We start from the raw sequence: 19,639 nt of genomic DNA, 5'->3' as shown, positions 1-19,639 counted from the left end.
TCCTATGGTAACTCTATGTTTGACCTTTCGAAGAACTGTCAGACTATTTTCCAAAGTGGCTGCACCATTTTACATTCCCACTAGCAATGTATGCAGGTTCCAGTTTCTTCACTTCTTCACCACATTTGCTATTGTTCATCTCTTGCTTTTTGTCTTCTTTTTTAATTGGAGTATAGTCAGTTTATAATGTTGTGACAATTTTATTGCCCATCTTTTTGATTCTAGACATCTTGGTTGGTGTGAAGGGCTATCCCACTATGGTTTTCATTTGTATTTCCTTAGAAAGAAATGATGTTGGGCATCTTTAATCTTTAATCCATTTATATTTAATGTAATTCCTGATAAGATTTGATTATGTTTGCCACTCTTTTCTATATGTTTTATATCATTTTCACCCCGCTAGTCCCCCATTATGCCCTCTTTTGTGTTAAATATATCATTTCTAGTGGACCATGTTAATCTGTTCTCATTTCTTTTACTGTTTTTGAACTATTTTCTTAGTGGTTGTGCTAAAGAATACAACTCAAGTCCTCTGCCTTCCCTCTGGAGCATTCCCCTCCCCTGGCCCCACTGCCAGCCCCAAGTCACCCAAGTCACTAGGCTGAGGGCTACAGCAAAGGCAGAGAGACTGGAGAGAAGGAAGAGGACTGGGTCCTGCATGCAGAGCAAGGGTCTTGGAGGAAGGGGTGAGCCCAACACAGCTGGAGACAAAGAAGCGAAAGAAGAGAAACCTGGTTCTGCCAGCCTGGGGAAGGAGGGCGGGCTCTTCCTATGAGTGGCAGGGCCCAGCTGGCTTCTCTGAGGCCTTAGGGAGAGGCCCTGCCCCCACTGCCCAATGACCCCTGCACTCCTGAGCCCCCACAACAGAGGGGACACTTGGGCCCTCTATGGGGCGAAGGCAACATGAAAGGGGAGCCTCGGCTCTGGTCAAGGTGGGCTGGACAGACAGTGCCTCTGAGCTAAGGCAGTGCGGATGCTGTCCCCACCCCTTTGTACTTGAATAACAGAGGAATGGAAGACCGCCCTGCTCCACAGGCACGCACACAGACGTCAGTGGGGAGAGGGTGGGCACCAAGTTTGGCCTGGAGACAGCCACCAAGAACTTAAGGTCCCTCGGGAAATCTTTGAGAGACAGGGACAGGGCCTGAGACACAGGCCCAGCTGGGAGCTGTGCCACTAGAGCCCCAGGAGAGGGAGGAGCTGTCCCAGAGCCACCAAGGATGCAGATACACATGCCGATGGGAGGCTGTGGGGGAGCTGCCCTGGGGGCTGTGCCCAGCAAGGCTGAGGGCCTCCAAGGACAGGCCATGCGCTTGGCTTCGGGTCAAGGAGGCACAGTCCTGGGAACACCAAGTGCAGCCTCGGGGGACAGGACCTCCTCGTTTCAAACCACACGGGTGCTGCAGGCTGAGGGGCAGCGGCCCACACCCCTTGGCAGGGGCCAAGGGGTCTGGAGCCCACGTGTGGGCAGCGGCTCTGCCTTGCTCACCCCAGGCCCTGCTGCAGATCTGGCGCCTTTCCCAGGCCTCCCCCAGAACCAGTTCCTGCCCCAGGAAGGACCCCGCAGGCTCTGGAATGAGATGGTCAAAGGCGTCCCTCAGTCAAGCTCAGCCCCACCCCAGCCCCACAGGGGGATCTCCACATCCCTGCACAGCCTCATCCTGCCCCCCACCACTTGTCCTGGCACCCCTCCGACTACAAGACTGTGCCAGGCCCCTTCAGTCTGCTCCATGGCCTCCACTGTGGGGCCTGACTCCCAAGAAGGGTGGGGGAGGGGTGGGGCCCAGGTCTTCCCTGAACTGTGCCTCACATCCACACCCCCAAATCCGCCCTGCTCTGGGTGTCCCACCTCACCCCTGGCCTCCCTCCACAGGGCCCTGGCACTGGTCTCCTCATCTCGTGGCCTGAGGGCAGCTGCAGCACCAGACGGCAGGCCGAGGAGGGCACGGGGTCCCCCAGGGTTGGGAGCGGGGGTCAGAGCCCACATCTGCTGGCCCCGGTCTGGCATCAAGTGTGCTTTCCAGGACAGGGGCTCAGTAAGGTGAGCCCAATGGCCTGTTTCGTTTCCGCCTTAGCCCTTAACCCTCTTTCGCTGTCTTCCTTCCCATTTTCAGGAGGAGGGAGGACCTGGCCACCCCGGCTGGTCCTCACACTTGGACGAGGGAGCCTTGGGTGAAACAAGCTGGCGCTGCCTGAGAGCCAGCTGGGCCGTCTGCAGAGACAATGACGCACAAGGAGATACCCAGCGGGGCCCTGAGGACCAGGAAAGGGTGACAGCCCAGGAGACGCCAGAGAGACACCCCAACACCTGCCCCAGCAGAGGGTGGGCAACAGGCCGTGCCTGGGAGCAGGTGGCAGCGGAAGACCAGGGCCACCACCCCGTTGTCACCATTCGCAGTCTGCCTTGCATCCCCCAGCTGTGTTTCCGGGTCTGTCACTGCTAACCACGCGTCTCCAGCCAGGCTCACAGCTGTGTTTCCAGGGCCTGAACTGTGGTGTCTGCCAGCCTGGTCTGGATCCCAGGGCCTCCACTGAGGAGCTGGGGGACCTGGGCAAGACTCTGAACCTTCCTGTGCCCAGTGTTCTCAACTGGAGAGGAGGGAGCATAACAGTGCCCACCTTGCCCCAGGGCTCCTCTGAGGCCTCGGGGAGCGAGCACAGGCACTGCGGCTCAGCCCAGTGCCCGGTGTCTAGTCAGCGCTCAGAAATGGAAGCTGTTAGGAGGGGCTCACACTTCTCCCTGGCTCCAAACCTTTGCAGTGGATGACTGGTGGGTGCACAGCCATTAGTGCCAGGTGTCTGCAGTGGGATCATGGCTCTCAGACTGCCACGTGGGACTAGAAGCAAGGTGTGAGAGTGCCGGAGGGCATGGCTGTGAGCCCGGCAGCAGGAGGGCACACGGTGTCGGGATGATGCTGTTCAGGGCCCAGGTGGGTGTGTGCTGGGACACCTGGATCCGGCCTCCAGGAGAAGATGAAGGCCCAGTGGTAAGGGGCACAACCTGCCCTGTAACAGGGCCATGGGCCGCAAGCTCACTCCCTGCTAATCTGGGCTGGCTGTCAGCCCTGGTGGAGAGAAATCTGCCCCTGCCAGCCATACCTGGTCATCTGTTTAGGGGCTTGACGTTCCTGCTTTGTGATGGGGACCGTGGTTGGCAATGACATGCTAGGGAGATAGGGACTTATCTACTGTGAGAACGGGAGCCATGGGTTTGAGCCCAGGTGGACAACAGTGTAAGAAGCAGGGCAGTGGGTGGTGCTGGGGGCCAAAGTGCTCACGAGGACTCCATGTACAGGGACAGCAATCTCAGGCAGGCCTCACTCCAGGCTCCAGGAGGAGGTGGGGATCTAGTGGAGGATGGCGGCCTTGAGAAGGGCTGCACCCCAAATGATGGGAGCTTCAAGTGGGGAAAATCTCAGAGGGCAGAGTGGGCCCCCAGGGCACGAGTCCAGCCTGGCCAGGGAAGAATGTAGCATGCACCTCTCTGGGAGCCCCAGCAGCCTGGGGCTCTGGGCCCACCCCCCAGGCTTGGAGAAGTGCCTTGTGATCACGTGGACTCTGAACCATGCCTACCAGTCCCAGGCAAAGGAGCCAGTAGGTTGTGGGGTTTGGGTGGCGTAGGGTTCCACTGAACAGGCAAAGGAAAACCGGAGTCCATGGGGAGAAACTCGCATGTTCCTCTCTTTCCAAATCGTCTGCCTACCCATGAAGGACAAAAGGCTTGGAGGGATTGGGCTCCAGCGGGTGGCAGCCTCTCTCTTCTGTGCCAGGCCCGGGAGGAGAGCTGATTCCCAGGGCTCGTCTTGGCCAGCCTGCCTGGGGTCCGGCACTCTTTATGACCCCCTACCCATGAGAAGGGTGGGAAGTGGTGCCCCATGCAACCTGAGAAGGGCTCAGACCCACCAGTCACCCCCCACACGCACACGTACACCTTGTCACACACAATCAATGACACACACTCACACACATGCACTCACACCTGCTCAGGGAACACATACACAACAGGTACACTCTGAACGGGGGAGAGAGAGGGATCAGCCCCCTCGATGCCCTCACTTCTTGTCCTACCCTGGAGGGGAGTAGAGCCCACCTGTGGCCTTCCCCTGATCCTGCACTGCACTGTCACGGACACATCCACGTGTCCCCACAACACGGGACCAAGCCCATTGGGCTAAGCAGGATGCAGGCATGGACCTTGGGACCACCTTCCAGCAACCCCTGTACAGAGGGGTCCAATTACTCCTTCTGTCTCCCACAGAACCTGAATCACTTTAAAGGCAGTTGGAGGGCACCCCTCAATTTGCACTGGGCTCACCCGTCCCCTGGGGTGAGAAGGCAGGACCAAGGATGGTTGAGAAGGACGGTTCCTGGCTCCTCACTCCCGATTACAGGCCCCTCTGAGAGCTGCCCTTCCAGCCACGGTGCTCAGGTAGGGGGTCTCCCAGATCAGCAGTGCCTTCCACCCTGGCCGCTGCCCTCCTCAGGTGGCACTGAGGGGTCTCAGGGCCCAGAGTCAGCCTCTGGACAGGAAGGGGCCATCCCCAGGCCCTGCCTACAGCCCCCTACTTACAGTCCTCCACCTCCTGCCTGCTCCCAGGACACATAACTGTGCAGGGGAGTGGGACAGAGAGGAGGCGCCCCTGCCCTTCTGGGGGCCGCCTTGCCCTGGAATTTAAGTGGAGGACACCTCCCCTGCCTTTCCCCACCCCCACCCAGGGCATGAGGGCTGTGGAACTCCTGCTGGCCTGCCCTCCTTCCATCGGCCATCACACCCCCCCAGGTCACCAGAAGTCTCTCAGTGCCTACACCAACCCCAGCCACTGTTGGCTAGCAGGGGACACTGATCACAGGCAGGTGGACAAACCCACCCACCCCGGAGTCCTGCACTGAGGTCCTGGCAGGGGCTTCTGACCTCACGCCTGGACCCTTCTGTGGCCGGCTGGTCCTTGGGACTGCACACGTGACCTCCCTGAAGGAAAACACACAGTGCTACCAGGGATCCTGTGGCTTCGGGTCCTGCCTGCGGTCCCCCCCCATCCAACGTGCAACCACTTATTCCTGGGGGTTCCCCCAGTTTCCTGGGACCCAGCCAACCACTGGCCGTGCCCACAAGTCCTGTCACCTGGCTCCGTCCAGCCCAGGGTACCACACAGACCCTCTTGGACCCTGCTCTAACCATACTCCAGTGCTGACTCGAGGTCCCAGGCCACTGTCACCTCCCCCTACCCCCATCCCCAGTAGACCCTTCCTTCAAACGCCCACAGCAGAGGCCAGACTCAGCTGAAACTTTCAACGAAATTTATTAAAGAGAAACATTGACAGAAACAACTGAAAAGAGGGAATGACCACACAGACAGAAACTTCTAACGGCCACTAAAGCCCACAGATCTCAGCCCCCTCCTCCTCCTGGGGTCCCTCACCAGGTGTCTCAGCTGCCCCCCACCATGCTGTGGCCCTCCCCGCGTAGTCTCCCTTCCTGAGGGCCCCACGGTCAGCCTCTGGCCAGGACGGTGGACCCCAGCAATGACCGCTGCCCCCAGGGCACCCCTCCACCTCTGGCCCACATGCTGGGGCCTGGCCCTGCCCTCTGGCCCCCACAGGACAGTCCAGGACACTGGAGAACACGGCGGGGAACGCTCCCCCAAGCCCAGGACAAGGGGTCACGAGGAGCAGCGATGGCAGATCACAGCACGGTCCCCGAGGACCCTCCGCAGCCCCCGACCTTCCCCGGCCCAGTTCTTCCTTCCCGAGGCCACCAGGTGGGCGTCGTCCATCTGTCCTTCCCGCCGTCTCCTGGGACCGGGCTGGGGTCTCCGGGCTGGGCTGGGGGTACTGCTCAGAGAAGAACACACACACATCTCCACAAGAACAAGCAGCGGTTGGCCTAAATCTACTCCGACACAGCGGGCGTGGAGCTCACGACACTGGGCCAGAGCGAGCAGAGCCTTGGTGCCCTGAGCTCAGGGCACGTGGCCGGGCCCAGAGGTGGCGGCCCGGGTAGGAGGGACACCCGGCCTGGGTCCACGGGCACCTCAGGGCTCTGCACGGGAACAGGGGCTGGTGTGGGGGTGGTGAGGAGATCACTATGGGGCCTCAGAGACACAGGCTTCCTATGGGCTTCCTAGTACAGGGAGCAGCCTGCCCCAGGGGACGGTGACTAGGGGCCCCTCTCGGAGGCCCAGGCACCTTGACATGGCCCCTGACATCTCCCAGGGCAGTGTGGGGGCAGACGTCTTCAGGTGGCCCTCACCAAGGCCGGGGCTGGGCACTCAGGGATCCTCCTGGGCCGGCTGCCCCAGTTGGCAGGGCTTGGGGCTGAGGCTGGTGTGGTGTTGCCATGGTGGGGGAGGGGCACCTCTCCCCGCCCCATTTGGTGTCTAACATGGAAGGACTCATGGTGGTGGGTGGGGTCTCTTGCAGGTGATGGGGGGCCCAGGGAGTTGCTTTGGGCTGGGCTGGCCCTTCCCTCCACCCTGCTCCCTACCTGGGGTGAGGTGGCTGCCTGGCCTGGCCTCTACCTGCCTCCAGGCCAGGGGGGCCCTGGGCCTGCTGAGCCTATTGACCCGAGGAGGACTTGGGAGGGCTCATCTCCACAGCCCTGTCCTCATTTCCCGGGTCCTCTGGGATGGGCTTGAGCCCCTCCTCGGGGGGCCCCTCAGCCTCCTGGTCTCCTGCCTGGGTGAGGTTCTCTGGCTCACAGCCAGGACCTCCTGGGGCCTCCCGGGAAGCACTACCCATCTGGGCAGTTGGGGGCGCCTGGGGGTGTCTGAGGGTCCTGACTCCCAGGAAGCCCTGCCTATCTGGGCAGGGGTGGGGGCCCCAGGGGCCTCTGAGGGTACTGACTCCCAGGAAGCCCTGTCCATCTGTGCAGGGGTGGGGGCCCCGGGGGCCTCTGAGGGTCCTGACTCCCAGGAAGCCCTGTCCATCTGGGCAGGGGTGGGGGCCCCAGAGGCCTCTGACAGTCCTACCCCCCAGGAAGCCCTGTACATCTGTGCAGGAGAGGGGGCCCTGGGGGCCTCTGAGGGCCCTGACTCCCCAGAAGCCCTGCCCATCTGAGCAGGAGAGGGGGCCCCGGGGACCTCTGAGGGTCCTACCCCCCAGGAAGCCCTGTCCATCTGGGCACGGGTGGGAGCCCCAGGGGCCTCTGAGGGTACTGACTCCCAGGAATCCCTGTTCATCTGTGCAGGAGAGGGGGCCCAGGGGGCCTCTGAGGGTCCTGACTCCCAGGAAGCCCTGTCCATCTGGGCAGGGGTGGGAGCCCCGGGGGCCTCTGAGGGTCCTGACTCCCAGGAAGCCCTGTCCATCTGGGCAGGGGTGGGAGCCCCGGGGGCCTCTGAGGGTCCTACCCCCCAGGAAGCCCTGCCCATCTGGGCAGGAGAGGGGGCCCCGGGGGCCTGTGAGGGTCCTACCCCCCAGGAAGCCCTGTCCATCCGGGCAGGGATGGGGGCCCCAGGGGCCTCTGAGGGAGCTGCCTGACCTAGGCCTGCAGGGATGGGAGGATTTTCGTCTCCCTGAGTGGCAGGGGAGGACTTGCTGGTCTCCCCAGGGGCAGGGGCTGCCCCAGTGGCAACGTGAGTTTCAGGGTCAGCCTCACCAGCCTCGCCAGTGCCAGGAGCCGCCTCGCTGGCCTCTTCACAGGCTGGGGTGGCCTCAGTGCTACCTTCCTTGGAAAGGGCACCCTGGGCGGTCCCTTCACCTGCTGGGGAGGCCTTGGCTCCATCTGCAGTGGTGCCCCCGGTGACGACCTCCTGGGCTGAGGAGGCCTGGGCACCATATTCCTGGGCCGGGACAGCTGGGGCACCTGCCAGGTCTCCAGGGTTCACGCGGGCCTCTTCTTCCACTTGGAGCTGCTCGCTGCCCGCTGGGCCAGCCTCCGGTGCCTCGGTCTCCCGGATGAGCCGCAGCATCCCCACGAAGCCCGGGGGTCTCCTCTCCAGCCTCATCCTCCTCAGCCTGTTCTGGAGTGCAGCACTCGGGCGGGCCCGCATCAGCACCTGCCGGGCGCGCACCTGGTCTGCGATGGCCGGGTGGATGGCCCCCTTCTCCAGGGCCGACTGCAGCAGGCCTTCCAGGCGCATCATGTAGGCAAAGAGAGTCTCCTGGGGCCGCTGGGCGCAAGTCATGAACTTCAGCCGTGCGGTCACCCGGGTGTCCTTGTTCCCAAACGCCTGCACCAGCGCGGCCAGGCAGTCGTGTGCGGCCATGTCGGGATCTTCCACCAGGAGGCCACACAGGAGATCCAGCGCGGGGCCGCCCAGGCTCTCCACCAGCCTCCTCCTCCTCTCCCTCTCAGACACGTGGCGCCACAGGTACAGCATGTCGTTGGCGTGGTCCAGCCAGCTCTCAAAGGACTCCTCCCCGGGGCCAGGCTCTTCCAGCCCAGAGAAGGGTCTCAGGCCCTGAGAGCCCATGTTTTCCAGCACAGGCTGCAAGACCTGCCTCCATGGCCGGTTCCCGGCTCTCGCCTCGACTATGGCTGCTGCTGCTGCCCCCGCAGCTGCTTCCTCACCTGGGGCTCCTGCCTCACCTCCCGCTCCCGCCACACTCAAGGATCCTGCCACGCCTGCAACTCCTGTGTCACCTGCGGCTCCCTCCTCATCTGACACGCCTGCTTCATCTGCAGCTCCCGCCTCACCTGCAGCCCCTTCCTCACCTGCGGCTCCCGCCTCACCTGCAGCCCCTTCCTCACCTGCGGCTCCCGCCTCACCTGCAGCCCCTTCCTCACCTGCGGCTCCCGCCTCACCTGCAGCCCCTTCCTCACCTGAGGCTCCTGCCTCACCTGCAGCTCCTGCCTCACCTGTAGCCCCCTCCTCCTCTGCAGCCTCTACTTCCTGTGCAACCTCTTCCTCACCTGGCGTTCCTGCCGCGTCTTCAGCTCCTGCCTCACCCTCAGCTCCTGCCTCATCTGCAGCTCCTGCCTCACCTGCCCTGCCAACCAATGCTGGTCTCTGGGGCTGGGCAGGGAAATTGGGTCTATCCTGTGACTCAGAATCGGGGGCCTGGGGCAGGAAGACCACAGGCCAGGCCCCTCCCGTGCCTGGTATTTGTCGAGGAATCAAGCTTCGGTTTAAATACTCAGCACACTCGACCAAGGCAACCCTGGACCCCAGCTCCTTTCTGAAGACCTTGCCCAGCACTCGGTACCTGCCCAGGTGCCACAGGGCAGCCCGCACGGCCTCCTGGAATTCCTGGTCCTTGCAGTCCTCCGGGATGCCCAGGATGAGCAGAGAGCGCTGAGCGTTCACGCCCATCCAGCCGCACCAGTCCCGCAGCACCGCCAGTGCCATCGCAGGGACCTGGGGGGAGGGTGCGCGGCGATCCGACAGGGAAGCGCAGACTGTCGCAGTCTCTGCGCCTGCTGCAGAGGGGAGAGAGGGACATTAGTACCAGACAGCCTGCCCCACCGCTCCCCACAGCGGCGGCCTGGCGCCCTTCTCCCGCCACTTCACGTTCCCCACTCTCCACTGCAGCGACTCAGAGCCCCCCGACCCGTGCACCCCTCACCTCCGCAGCGAGAAGATCCTCTTTCGCCTTGGCCGACGCCCCTGATCCTGCCATAGCAGCCAGAGCCCCTCTCACCACCATCTGAAACCCCCGCAGTCGCCAGGAGCCCTCCCCGCCCCTCCCAGACCCCCTAGCTAGGGGTCCTGCCACCCTCTTTCCTAGTGCAGGACCTGGAGCGCCCCTGCTCCCTACACCGACCCTGGCAACCTGGAGAGTCCCCTCCCACGCCCCCCAAACCGGAGTCTGGAGCCCCTCCCCCACCCCACCAGCCCCTGCCCCTCTGCAGCTGGAGCCGCCCTCCCCTCCTGCATCCCGAAGGCAGGAGCCCCACCTCCCCTCCTCGCCAGCGTTGGACCAGGACCCTCTCCCCCACCACTGCCTGTTGGGGCAGCGATGCGGCCCCTACCCTGGGCGCCCGCGGTAATTCGGGGTGGGGGGGTGTCCCACCGGAGCCAAGCCCCGGGTCGCCTGCTCACTTTCTCTGACTCTGCGGGTGCTGCCTGCGGGCTGCGGAGCGGACTCCAAAGGCCACCTCAAAGCCCTGGGGCCAGAGAGTCAGAAGAATGCGCCTCAGGGCTGTGCAGTCCAGGGTTCTCCCAGGCCCTCCGTGCCGAGGCCACTGTGGGCTCCTCAGTGCTCCCAGAAGCCCCAAGTAGTTGAGGGAGCCAGGTCTCAGCCTCTCTGTGCAGGACAAATGGCTGGATCAGGAGAGCATTTGAGGTGTCAGTGTTGCTGCCACGGGACCTGCTTGGTAAGGGCTTGCTGTGGCAAGGTTTGGAGCCTGCAGAAGCAACAGGCACACCCATTGGCCCTCCAGCAACAAAATGGCCTCCATCAGTAATTGTGCCCAATGGTGGGGAGTATGTAGGGGCTGGGAACCAGGAGTCCTGGGGGTAGTGGAACCTAATAACAGGTCCCCAGTGCCACTCTGCACTCACATCCTGCCCTCATTAAGCCTGGAATCTCCAGGAGAGACTCAGATTGGCTAGTCCCAGGCCAGGAGCCTCATCACACCTCTTTACACTGCGAAGCCAGCCCTCAACCACCCAGGCAGCCACTGCATTGGAAAGGCTGTGGGCTTTGGGTCAGGTGAACACAGAGGCTCCTAAGAGCTGGGTGGCCTATACAACTCATCGAACATCCGTGCCCCACGTCTGTAAATAGGCAATAGGAAAACTTTCTTATTTATGCATTGCTGGATTTGATTTGCTGATAGTTGAGTATTTTTGTTACACTGTTCATGAGAGGTATTTTTCTGTAATTATTTCCCCATAATCTTTTTATCATGTTTAGTAACGTCTATTGTAGCCTCACAAAAGGATTTGGGAATTGACCCCTGCTCCTCTATTTTCTGTAAGTGTTTGTTTAAGTTGGTGACTTTTGTTCCTTAAATATTTGCTAGTATTCGCCCATAAAATCGTCTTGGTCTGGCTTTTTCTTTCATTATGTTTGTTTTTAGGAATGTTTTTTTTTTTGGTAGCAAATTAATTTATAAGAAATAGGGCTACTCATATTTTGTATTTAATCTCTTGTCAGTTTTGATAAATTGCTTTGTTTCCAAGGATTGACAAATTTTTATCTAAGTTATCAAAATTATTGGCATAAGGATGCTTATAACAATCCCACATTATTTTTGGATACTGGTATGATTTATAGTGATATTCCTCTTTCGTTCTTGATATTGATGATTAATGTACTTTCTCTTTTTTCTTGATTAATCTTGCTGAGGGTTATAAATTCTATTGTTCTCTTACAAATGTATGACTTTGCTAATTTTCTCCATAGTTTGTTTCCTACTTCATTTATTTCTGCTCTTGTCTCTATTATTTCCTTTGTTCTACTTATTTTGGGTTTACTTTGCTTTTCCTTTTCTAACTTCTTTAGATGGAAGCTTAGGGCATTGCTTTTATGCCTTTCTTCTCTAATATAAGCATTTAAGGCAATAAATTTTCTTATAATCATTTCTTTAGCTGCCTCCCACTCATTCTGGCATTTTATTTTTTATTATTTTTCCATTTGAAATACTTTCTAAGTTCCTTTGTGTTTTCTTCTTTGACCCATGGGTTTTATAGAAGTGTGATGTTGAAGTTCCAAATATTTGGAGATATATTCTTGTTATTACTTTGTAATGGAATGTCACTGTGGACTCAGATAATTTATTATGTAAATTTCCTATCCTTCTAAATTTGTTGAGGCTTGTTTCATAGCCCAGCATTTGATCTACCCAGGTGAATGTACAAGGTGGCCTTGTAAATAATCTATATTCTTCAGTTGTTAGGTACCGTGTTCTATAAATATCAATGAAGTAACAGTGATTGATAATGTCATACAGACCTATATGTTTACTGATATCTTGTCCAGTTGTTGTATCAATTGCTGAGGCAGAGATATTAAAATCTCTGATTATAATAGTGGAAATGTCTATTTCTCCCTTTATTCTGTCAAATTTTCTTTAATATATTTTAAGTTCTGTTTTGGGGTACAAATATGCTTATGAATTCTGTGTGTTCCTGATTAATTGACCCTTACATCATTATTATCCTTTACCTCAGGTAATATTCTTTGTCTTTAACGCTACTCTGTCTAGTATTAATATAGCCCTTCCCACTTTCTTATGCTTACTCTTTGCACGGTATATTTTGCATCCTCTTCCTATCAACCATCTGTGTCTTTATATTTAAATGAATCTCTTAAGAACAGCAAAGACCTTGCTCATTTATCTACTTTGATAATCTCTGCCTTTTAATTGGAGTGTTTAGCCCATTTACACTGCATGTAATTTTTTAAACAGTTGGAGCTAGGTTATTCTTTTATTATTTGTCCCATCTATTTTTGTTCCTGTGTTCCCCCTTCCTGTCTTGGTTAACCAAACTTTTTTTTACAATTCCATTTTATTTATATGTTATATTTTTAGCTACACCTCTTTGCACCTTTTTTTTAGTGGTTTCTCTAGAGATTATCTTTTCACTGTCTACTTAGAGTTAATATTGTAAATAAATGTAAGACTATATTTCCACCACATAAATTCATTCCCCTCTACCCCATCCTTAATGCTGTAGTTGTCATATATATTACATCTACATGTGTTATAAACTCTATAATACACTGTGAACATTTTTACTTTAAAAAGCCATATATGTTATAAAGAAATTAAGAGAATATTTACCCACATATTTACCATTTCTGGTGTTCCTCAGATCAAGGTTTCATATTTCTTCAGATTGAAAGACCTCCTTTAGCATTTCTTTTAGTGCAGGTCTGTTGATGAATTCTTTTAACTTTCATCTATCTCAAAAGGTTCTTATTTCATCTTTATTCTTGAAGGATATTTTCCCTGGATATAGAGTTCTGAGTTGAAAAGTTCTTTTCCTTTCAGAACTTTAAAGATGTTGTTCCACTATCTCCTGGCTTCCACTGTTTCTAATGAGAATTCAGTGAAATTCTTGTTAATGATTTCCTATATGTAATGCTTCATTTTACTCTGACTTTTTCTTTGCTAAAATATCCTATTTTATAAATTCATTATTATTCCCTTGGACCATATTTTTTTTGTTTTTACATTTTACATTTTACACTTAACATTTACATTTTTACATTACACACTTGATTATGTATAGGTCATAATAAACACAACAGCTGAAGTGTTAAGTAGTAGGGTTGGTGCATAGCAGTCATTCATGTATTCATCCATTCAACAAGCATCTACTATGAGCCTACTGTGTCAGACAATGTCCAAGTTCCTAAGGATTTAGGAACAAACTAGAAATGGTCTCCAGAATGGCAAGGAGAGGCAGAAATATAATTAATGGAGTGATACAATATTACTGGGGTGGTGGTAGGGTAGTATACAGAGTGCAGCAGGAAAACCAGGTGAGCAGATCCATCTAGGCAGGGTCAGGAAGGTCCTCACAGAGAAAGTGACCTTTGCATTGGTGTAGAGGAGCTTGAAGAACATCAGAGAAAGATGTCCAGTGGGCAGATGGAAATTGGGATTTGGAAAACAGAAGAGAATTTGGTCCTAGAGAACCAGGTCTGGTGGTCTTTAGATTTGAGTTGGTTGTGTGATGCTGAGGGAATGGCTGAGCATCCCCAGATCATACTACAGGTAGACTAAGAAGATGAGGGTGAAAAAGAGCTGGTCTGAGCCTTCATCAACAAAGGAGAGCTGAGCAGGATGTGTTAGAACCGAGGGCCAGTCTCCAAGCCTGAGTCACCTGGAGTAAGTTTATCTTAATCCTCTAAGGACAGAGACTGTGGATCAAACAGTCTGAGTTCTAAAGCCGGCTATGTGGCCTTAAAGAGATTGCTTAAAATCTATTTGGCTCACTTTCTATAACAGTAGAATGGGAATAATAATGGTACCTACCTCAGGGTCACTGTAAGAATGAGATACTATTTATAAAACAATGCCTGGCACATATCAAACAATCATCAACTAGTAGATTTTGTTATTGATTCATTATTAAAATGAATATGAAAAACCAAAGAGCAAATTTTAATTCCTTAACCACTAGATTGGAACACACATGAATTCATTTATTTAAGAAATATTTATTGAACACCCACTATATGCCAGACATAGTTTTTGGTCCTACTGGGGAAAAACAGTATCTGTGACCTTAAGATCTAAAACTGACATTAAGAACTTAAGGAATCTGTAAACTTGAATGGGGGAAATGCATATTTATTTTTACTAAACTAAGTAAAATTTAGCATTCCTTCCATTATGAATGTGGACAGCAAACCACAATAGTATCGGCAGTACATGTTACTTTGTTACCAACAGAAATAAATATTTTCAAATCCCATTATGTTTTTTTCGAAGTATACTCAGTTTACAATGTTCTGTTAGTTTCTAGTGTACAGCATAGTGGTTCAGTTATACATATATATTCCTTTTCATATTCTTTTTTACTATAGGCTATTACAAGGTATTGAATGTAGTTCACTGTGTTCTACAGTAGGACCTTGTTGTTTATCTATTTTATATATAGTACTTTGTATCTGAAAATCCCAAACTCCCAATATATCCCTCCCTACCTCCATTCCCCTCTGGTAACCATAAGTTTATTTTCTATGTCTGTGAGTCTGTCTCTGTTTTGTAAATAAGTTCATTTGTGTCATTTTTTTTTTTTAGATTCCACATATAAGTGATATCATATGGTATTTTTCTGTCTCTTTCTGGCTCACTTCACTTAGTATGATGCTCTCCAGGTCAAATCCCATTATAGTTATTGCAGATATTTAGAAATAGCATTACCTCAAAATTAGAGAGTTGGTAGACCACTTTTAGATACTGTTATTTTGTGTGTTGATGAAGAAGCACATAAAGCATTATAAAATGTAATTATGAGCATGCTTTATGTCCTTAAGCATATTTATAATAGCTGCTTTAAAAATATCATCTGTGAATTATAGTATCAGGGTCATCTTAGGGTCAGGTTCCCTTGAATGCTTTTTTTCTTGAAAACCACCACATTTTCTTGTTTCTCCTGGTAACTGAGCATCATATCCTGGACTTTGTCAATAACATGTTCTAGTGGCTCTGGCTTCTTGCTTCCTATTGGCTTTCTCCAGAGAGGTGTTGTTGTTATTGTTGCTGCTGCTGCTGTAGCAGGCAGTGAACTTAACCTAAGCACAAACTCCAAACTCCCTCTCCGCTGTGCTGAGCATCATCTGAAATCTCTGCTCAGTTATTTTCTTCGAGTCTACCCTGTGCATACACAGCCCGGTGGCACCAGAGATTTGGGGAGAATTTATATGCCAAATTTCACTTCTCCAGCTGTGGTTCTTTCCTCTCCAGGATTTTCCTTCTCACTTCCCCTCTGCTGTGGTCACCCTGAACTGCGTCCTCTGTATCTCTGAGTTTTAGCCACCTGGCGTGGCATCCCCTGCAGCCTCCCCTCACGTGTGAACAAATATGCAAACGGGGATCTCAAATTCTACCAATTTTTAAAGGAAGAGGCAATGTCAGTACTACACAAACTCTTCCAAAAAAATAACAAGGAAAGAATACATCTAACTCATTCAGTGAGGCCAGCCAGGATTACTTTGATATCAAACCATGCAAAGACACTATGTAAAAGAAAACTACAGACTGATGTGCTTCATGAACATACATGTAAAAATTTGAAACAAAATTTTAGCAAATGGAGTTCAACATGATATAAAAATGATATTATGACTATGTAGTCCAACATAAGAATGCAAGTTTAGTTTAAACCTTTGAAATTTTATCAACATAACTCAGCATATTAATAAAATCAAAAATAAAAACCAAATGATGTATCTTAGTCTATTCAGGCTGGTATAACAAAATATCACTGGGTACCTTATACACAACAGAAATTTATTTCTCACGGTTCTGGAAGCTGGAAATTCAAGATTAAGGTGCCAGTATGGTCCAGTTGCTATGTCCTCACGTGCTAAAGGGGCAAGGCATCTCTGGAGCCTCTTTTATAAGGGCATTAATCCCCTTGGGACCTAAATACTTCCCAAAGGCCCTACCTCCTAATACCATCACCTTCCGGGGTTCGGATTTTAACATATAATTTGGGGGCTGGGATACATTCTGACTATAGCAATCTTCTCAATAGATGCAGGAAAAGCATTTGACAGAATCCAACATCCATGCTGGATAAAAACTCCCAGAAAACTAGGAATAGAAGGGAATTTCCTCAACCTGATAAATGGCATCTACAAAAAACCTACAGCTAACATCATCCTTAGTGATGAAAGACTGAGTGCTCTCCCCCAAAATCAGAAAGAAGATAGGGATGTCCACTCTTATACCTTCTATTCAACATTGGAGGTTCAAGCCTGGGAAATTAAGCAAGGAAAAGACATAAACTGCATCCAAGTTGGAAAGGAAGAACTAAACTGTCTGTGTTCACAGATGACAAGATTATCTATTTAGAAAATGCAATGGAGTCTACAGAAAAGTTCCTAGAACTAATATGTAAGTTTAGCAGTTTGTAGGATATAAGATCAGTGTACCAGACTTAGTTCAAAGCTCAAAAGACTCAGTATTAGTAAGATGTCAGTTCTCTCCAAAGTAATCTACAGAATTTAATCCAGCCTCAGTCAAAATCCCAGCAAGCTTTTTTTCTGGAAATGAAGATGAGTCTAAAATTTATATGGGAGTGCAAAAAACTTAGACTAGTTAAAACAACACTGAAAAGAACAAAGTTACAGAACTTACCCTATCTGACTCCAAAGATTATTATAAAACTACACTAATCAAAACTTCACATTATTGGCATAAAGATAGAAAATACATCAGCAGAACAGCATAGGCAGTTCTGAATCCACAAACTGATGGACAACTGATCTTTGATATAGGCAAACAAATACCGTAGAGAAAGATGATCTTTTCAACAAATGATGCTGGAATGATTGGATAGCCATAGGCACAAAAATGAACTTTAACCCATATCTCACAAAACATACAAAAATTGACTCAAAATGGATTAGAAACTTAAGTAAATATAAAACTTAAAACCATAAAACTTTTAAAAGAAAACAAGATCTTTGTGACCTTGGGCTAGACAAAGATGTCTTAGATATGACACCAAAAGTCATACAAGAGCAGACTGATCAATTTCACTTCGTCAAACATAAGAATTTCTGCTCTTCAAAAGGCAAGCTACAGACTGAGAGAAAATGTTTGCAAAGCATCTATCTGACAGAAGACTTGTATTCAGAATATATAAAGAGATTTTACAACTTAATAAGAAGACAAACAACCTGATAATAACAAAATGGGCAAAAGGTTTAAGTGGACACTTCACCAAAGAAGATTAACAAATGGCTAATGAAGATGTGAAAATATGCTCAACATCACTAGTCAGGGAAATTCAGATTAAAATCATGGATTACACTACATACATATTAGCATGGCTAAAATTAAAAAGAAGACTGGCTGTAACAAGTACTGACTGACAAGGATGTGGAACAACTGGAGCTCTCCTACACTGTTGCTGGGGGTGTAAAATGGTACAACCATTTTGGAAAACAGTTTGGTGGTTTTTTAAAAGTTAAACACACCTCTAACATATTCTAGCTGTACTACCCCTTGCTATTTACCCAAGATAAAAGGAAATACATGTCCAGTTAAAGTCTTGCACATGAATGTTCATAGAGCTTTATTTATAGTTGCCTCAAACTGGAAACAACCCAAATGTCCATCAACCAATGAATGGATAAACCCATTGTGCTACCTCCATGAAACGGACTATTATTCAGCAACAGACACAAGTGAACTGTTGATACATGCAACAATATGGATGAATCGCAGAATAATTTTGTTGAATGAAAAGAACCAGATATGAGAGAATATTTATTATATGATTCCATTTACATAAAATTCTAGAAAATGCAAACTACTCTATAGTAACATAGTAACAGAAAGCAGATCAGTGGAGCAAGAAGACACAGAAGGGACAACAAAGGGGCACGAGGAAACTGAGAGTAATGGATAAATGTATTGCTTTGATTGTGGTGTTTGTGGTATATATATATAGCAAACCTTATCAGATAGTACAGTTTAAACATGTCCAGCTTATCTTTGCCAAATATACCTCAAGTAGGCAGGTTTTTTTAAATATACTTACAAGTAAATAATAAAAGGACAAACAACCCCATAAAAGTGGAAAGCTATTTGAACACTCTCACAAAGGAAGATATAGAAATGGCCAGTATGCACATAAAAACATCATACTCAGCGTGACTAGTCATCAGGGAGATGATAATTAAAATCACAATGAATTACCACTTCACACCCACTTAAAGGGCTAAAAACAAAGGCTGACAACCCCAAATGCAGAGGAAGATTGGAAAGAAAAGGAACTCTCATACATATCTGGTGGGAATACAAGTTGTACAACCGCTTTGGAGAATATTCTGGCAGTTTCTTATGAAAGAACTCTCCTATAACATGGTAATTCCCTTTCTAGGTAGTTAGCCAAGTCAAATGAAAGCGTATGTCTACACCAACTTGTACATGAATGTTCACAGTAGCTTTATTTATAACACTCCAAAATGAAAACAGCCCAGATGATAAGGTGGTGAATGAATAAACCAACTCAAATATATCCAGACAATGGAATCCTACTCAGTAATAAAAGGAAAGAAGTAACAATTCAACATACATAAATCTCCAAACCATCATATCATACTGAATGAAAGAATCCAGACACAGAATAGTACACACTACATGATTCCATTCATACTAAGTTCTCAAATAGGCGAAAGTAATTTATAGTAGAAAAAATTTAGAACAGTAGTTACCTCTGTGTGGAATTGTGGTGGAGACTGGGAATGGACACAGGGAAAATTTCCGGGGTGTTGATAGTGTTCTGTATCTTGACAGGAGCTTAGAGTATGCATTTGTCAAAACACACTGCATGGGGCACTTAAGATTTCTGCATTTCACTGTATGTAAATTTTACCTCCAAAAAACAAAAAGAACAGTAAACAGGTATTGATCTCTAGCTAATGCCATGCATGCTGAAGTGTTAAGAAGTGAAGGGTACTTGTATGTCTGCAACTTACTTTGAAATGGATCAGTAAAATAAGGATAACCATGCAATCAAGCAAGTATAGCATAATGCTAATTGTAGAATACTGGTAATTGGTTCATGGGTAAATCTTTCAATTGATCTGTACGTTGCAAAGTTTTCATAATAAAACGTGGAGGGTAAATAGGAAAAAGAGTTGTTAGCATCTAACGGATAGAACTGTTACAAGAATATTTAAGAAGTTGGTTATAATCATTATCACTAATAAAGCATTAAATGTTTATTTTTTTCTAATGAAGAAAAAATTAGACCATGTCCTTCAGATTCAATTTCAGTGTCTAGCTTCACCGCTACAGTGTGGCTGTGTTTCCCTTGACTTACTGCACTCCAGCATTTTCCTTTTCATCCTAGGGAAATCCTTAGGAAACAGGAATCTTCAAGAAAGCATTGATGGGCTTAGCACACTGCAAGGGGCAGCTGCTTAGATTTTTGTTGACTGGCAGCAAATTCATCTGGAACTGGCGGTCACTACTGCAGCACCCGCGGTCCAAGAATTCTGTTTTCTCTTCATAGTATACGACCTGCTATTTTGAAATTAAGTCAAGTGCGTTTCCCCT

General features: G+C 50.0%; 1 protein-coding gene across 1 annotated transcript; it reads right to left on the bottom strand.

Annotated features, from left to right (window-relative positions):
- Nucleotides 1-6,555: 6,555 nt before the first annotated feature.
- LOC116150881 (paraneoplastic antigen Ma6F-like) lies at nt 6,556-9,592 on the bottom strand. Its single transcript, XM_064482868.1, has 3 exons — nt 9,505-9,592; nt 7,478-9,358; nt 6,556-6,800 (listed from the first exon to the last, which is right to left on the bottom strand). Exons 2-3 carry the CDS (start codon nt 9,285-9,287, stop codon nt 6,556-6,558), a joined length of 2,055 nt encoding a protein of 684 aa, XP_064338938.1. The 5' UTR covers nt 9,288-9,358; nt 9,505-9,592.
- Between the last annotated feature and the right edge of the window lie 10,047 nt (nt 9,593-19,639).

Source organism: Camelus dromedarius, chromosome X (genome assembly GCF_036321535.1).
Source record: "Camelus dromedarius isolate mCamDro1 chromosome X, mCamDro1.pat, whole genome shotgun sequence".
Classification (NCBI taxonomy): Eukaryota; Metazoa; Chordata; class Mammalia; order Artiodactyla; family Camelidae; genus Camelus; species Camelus dromedarius.
The sequence above is the reverse complement of the archived record's forward strand: the minus strand, read 5'-3'. Positions and strand labels throughout refer to the sequence as shown.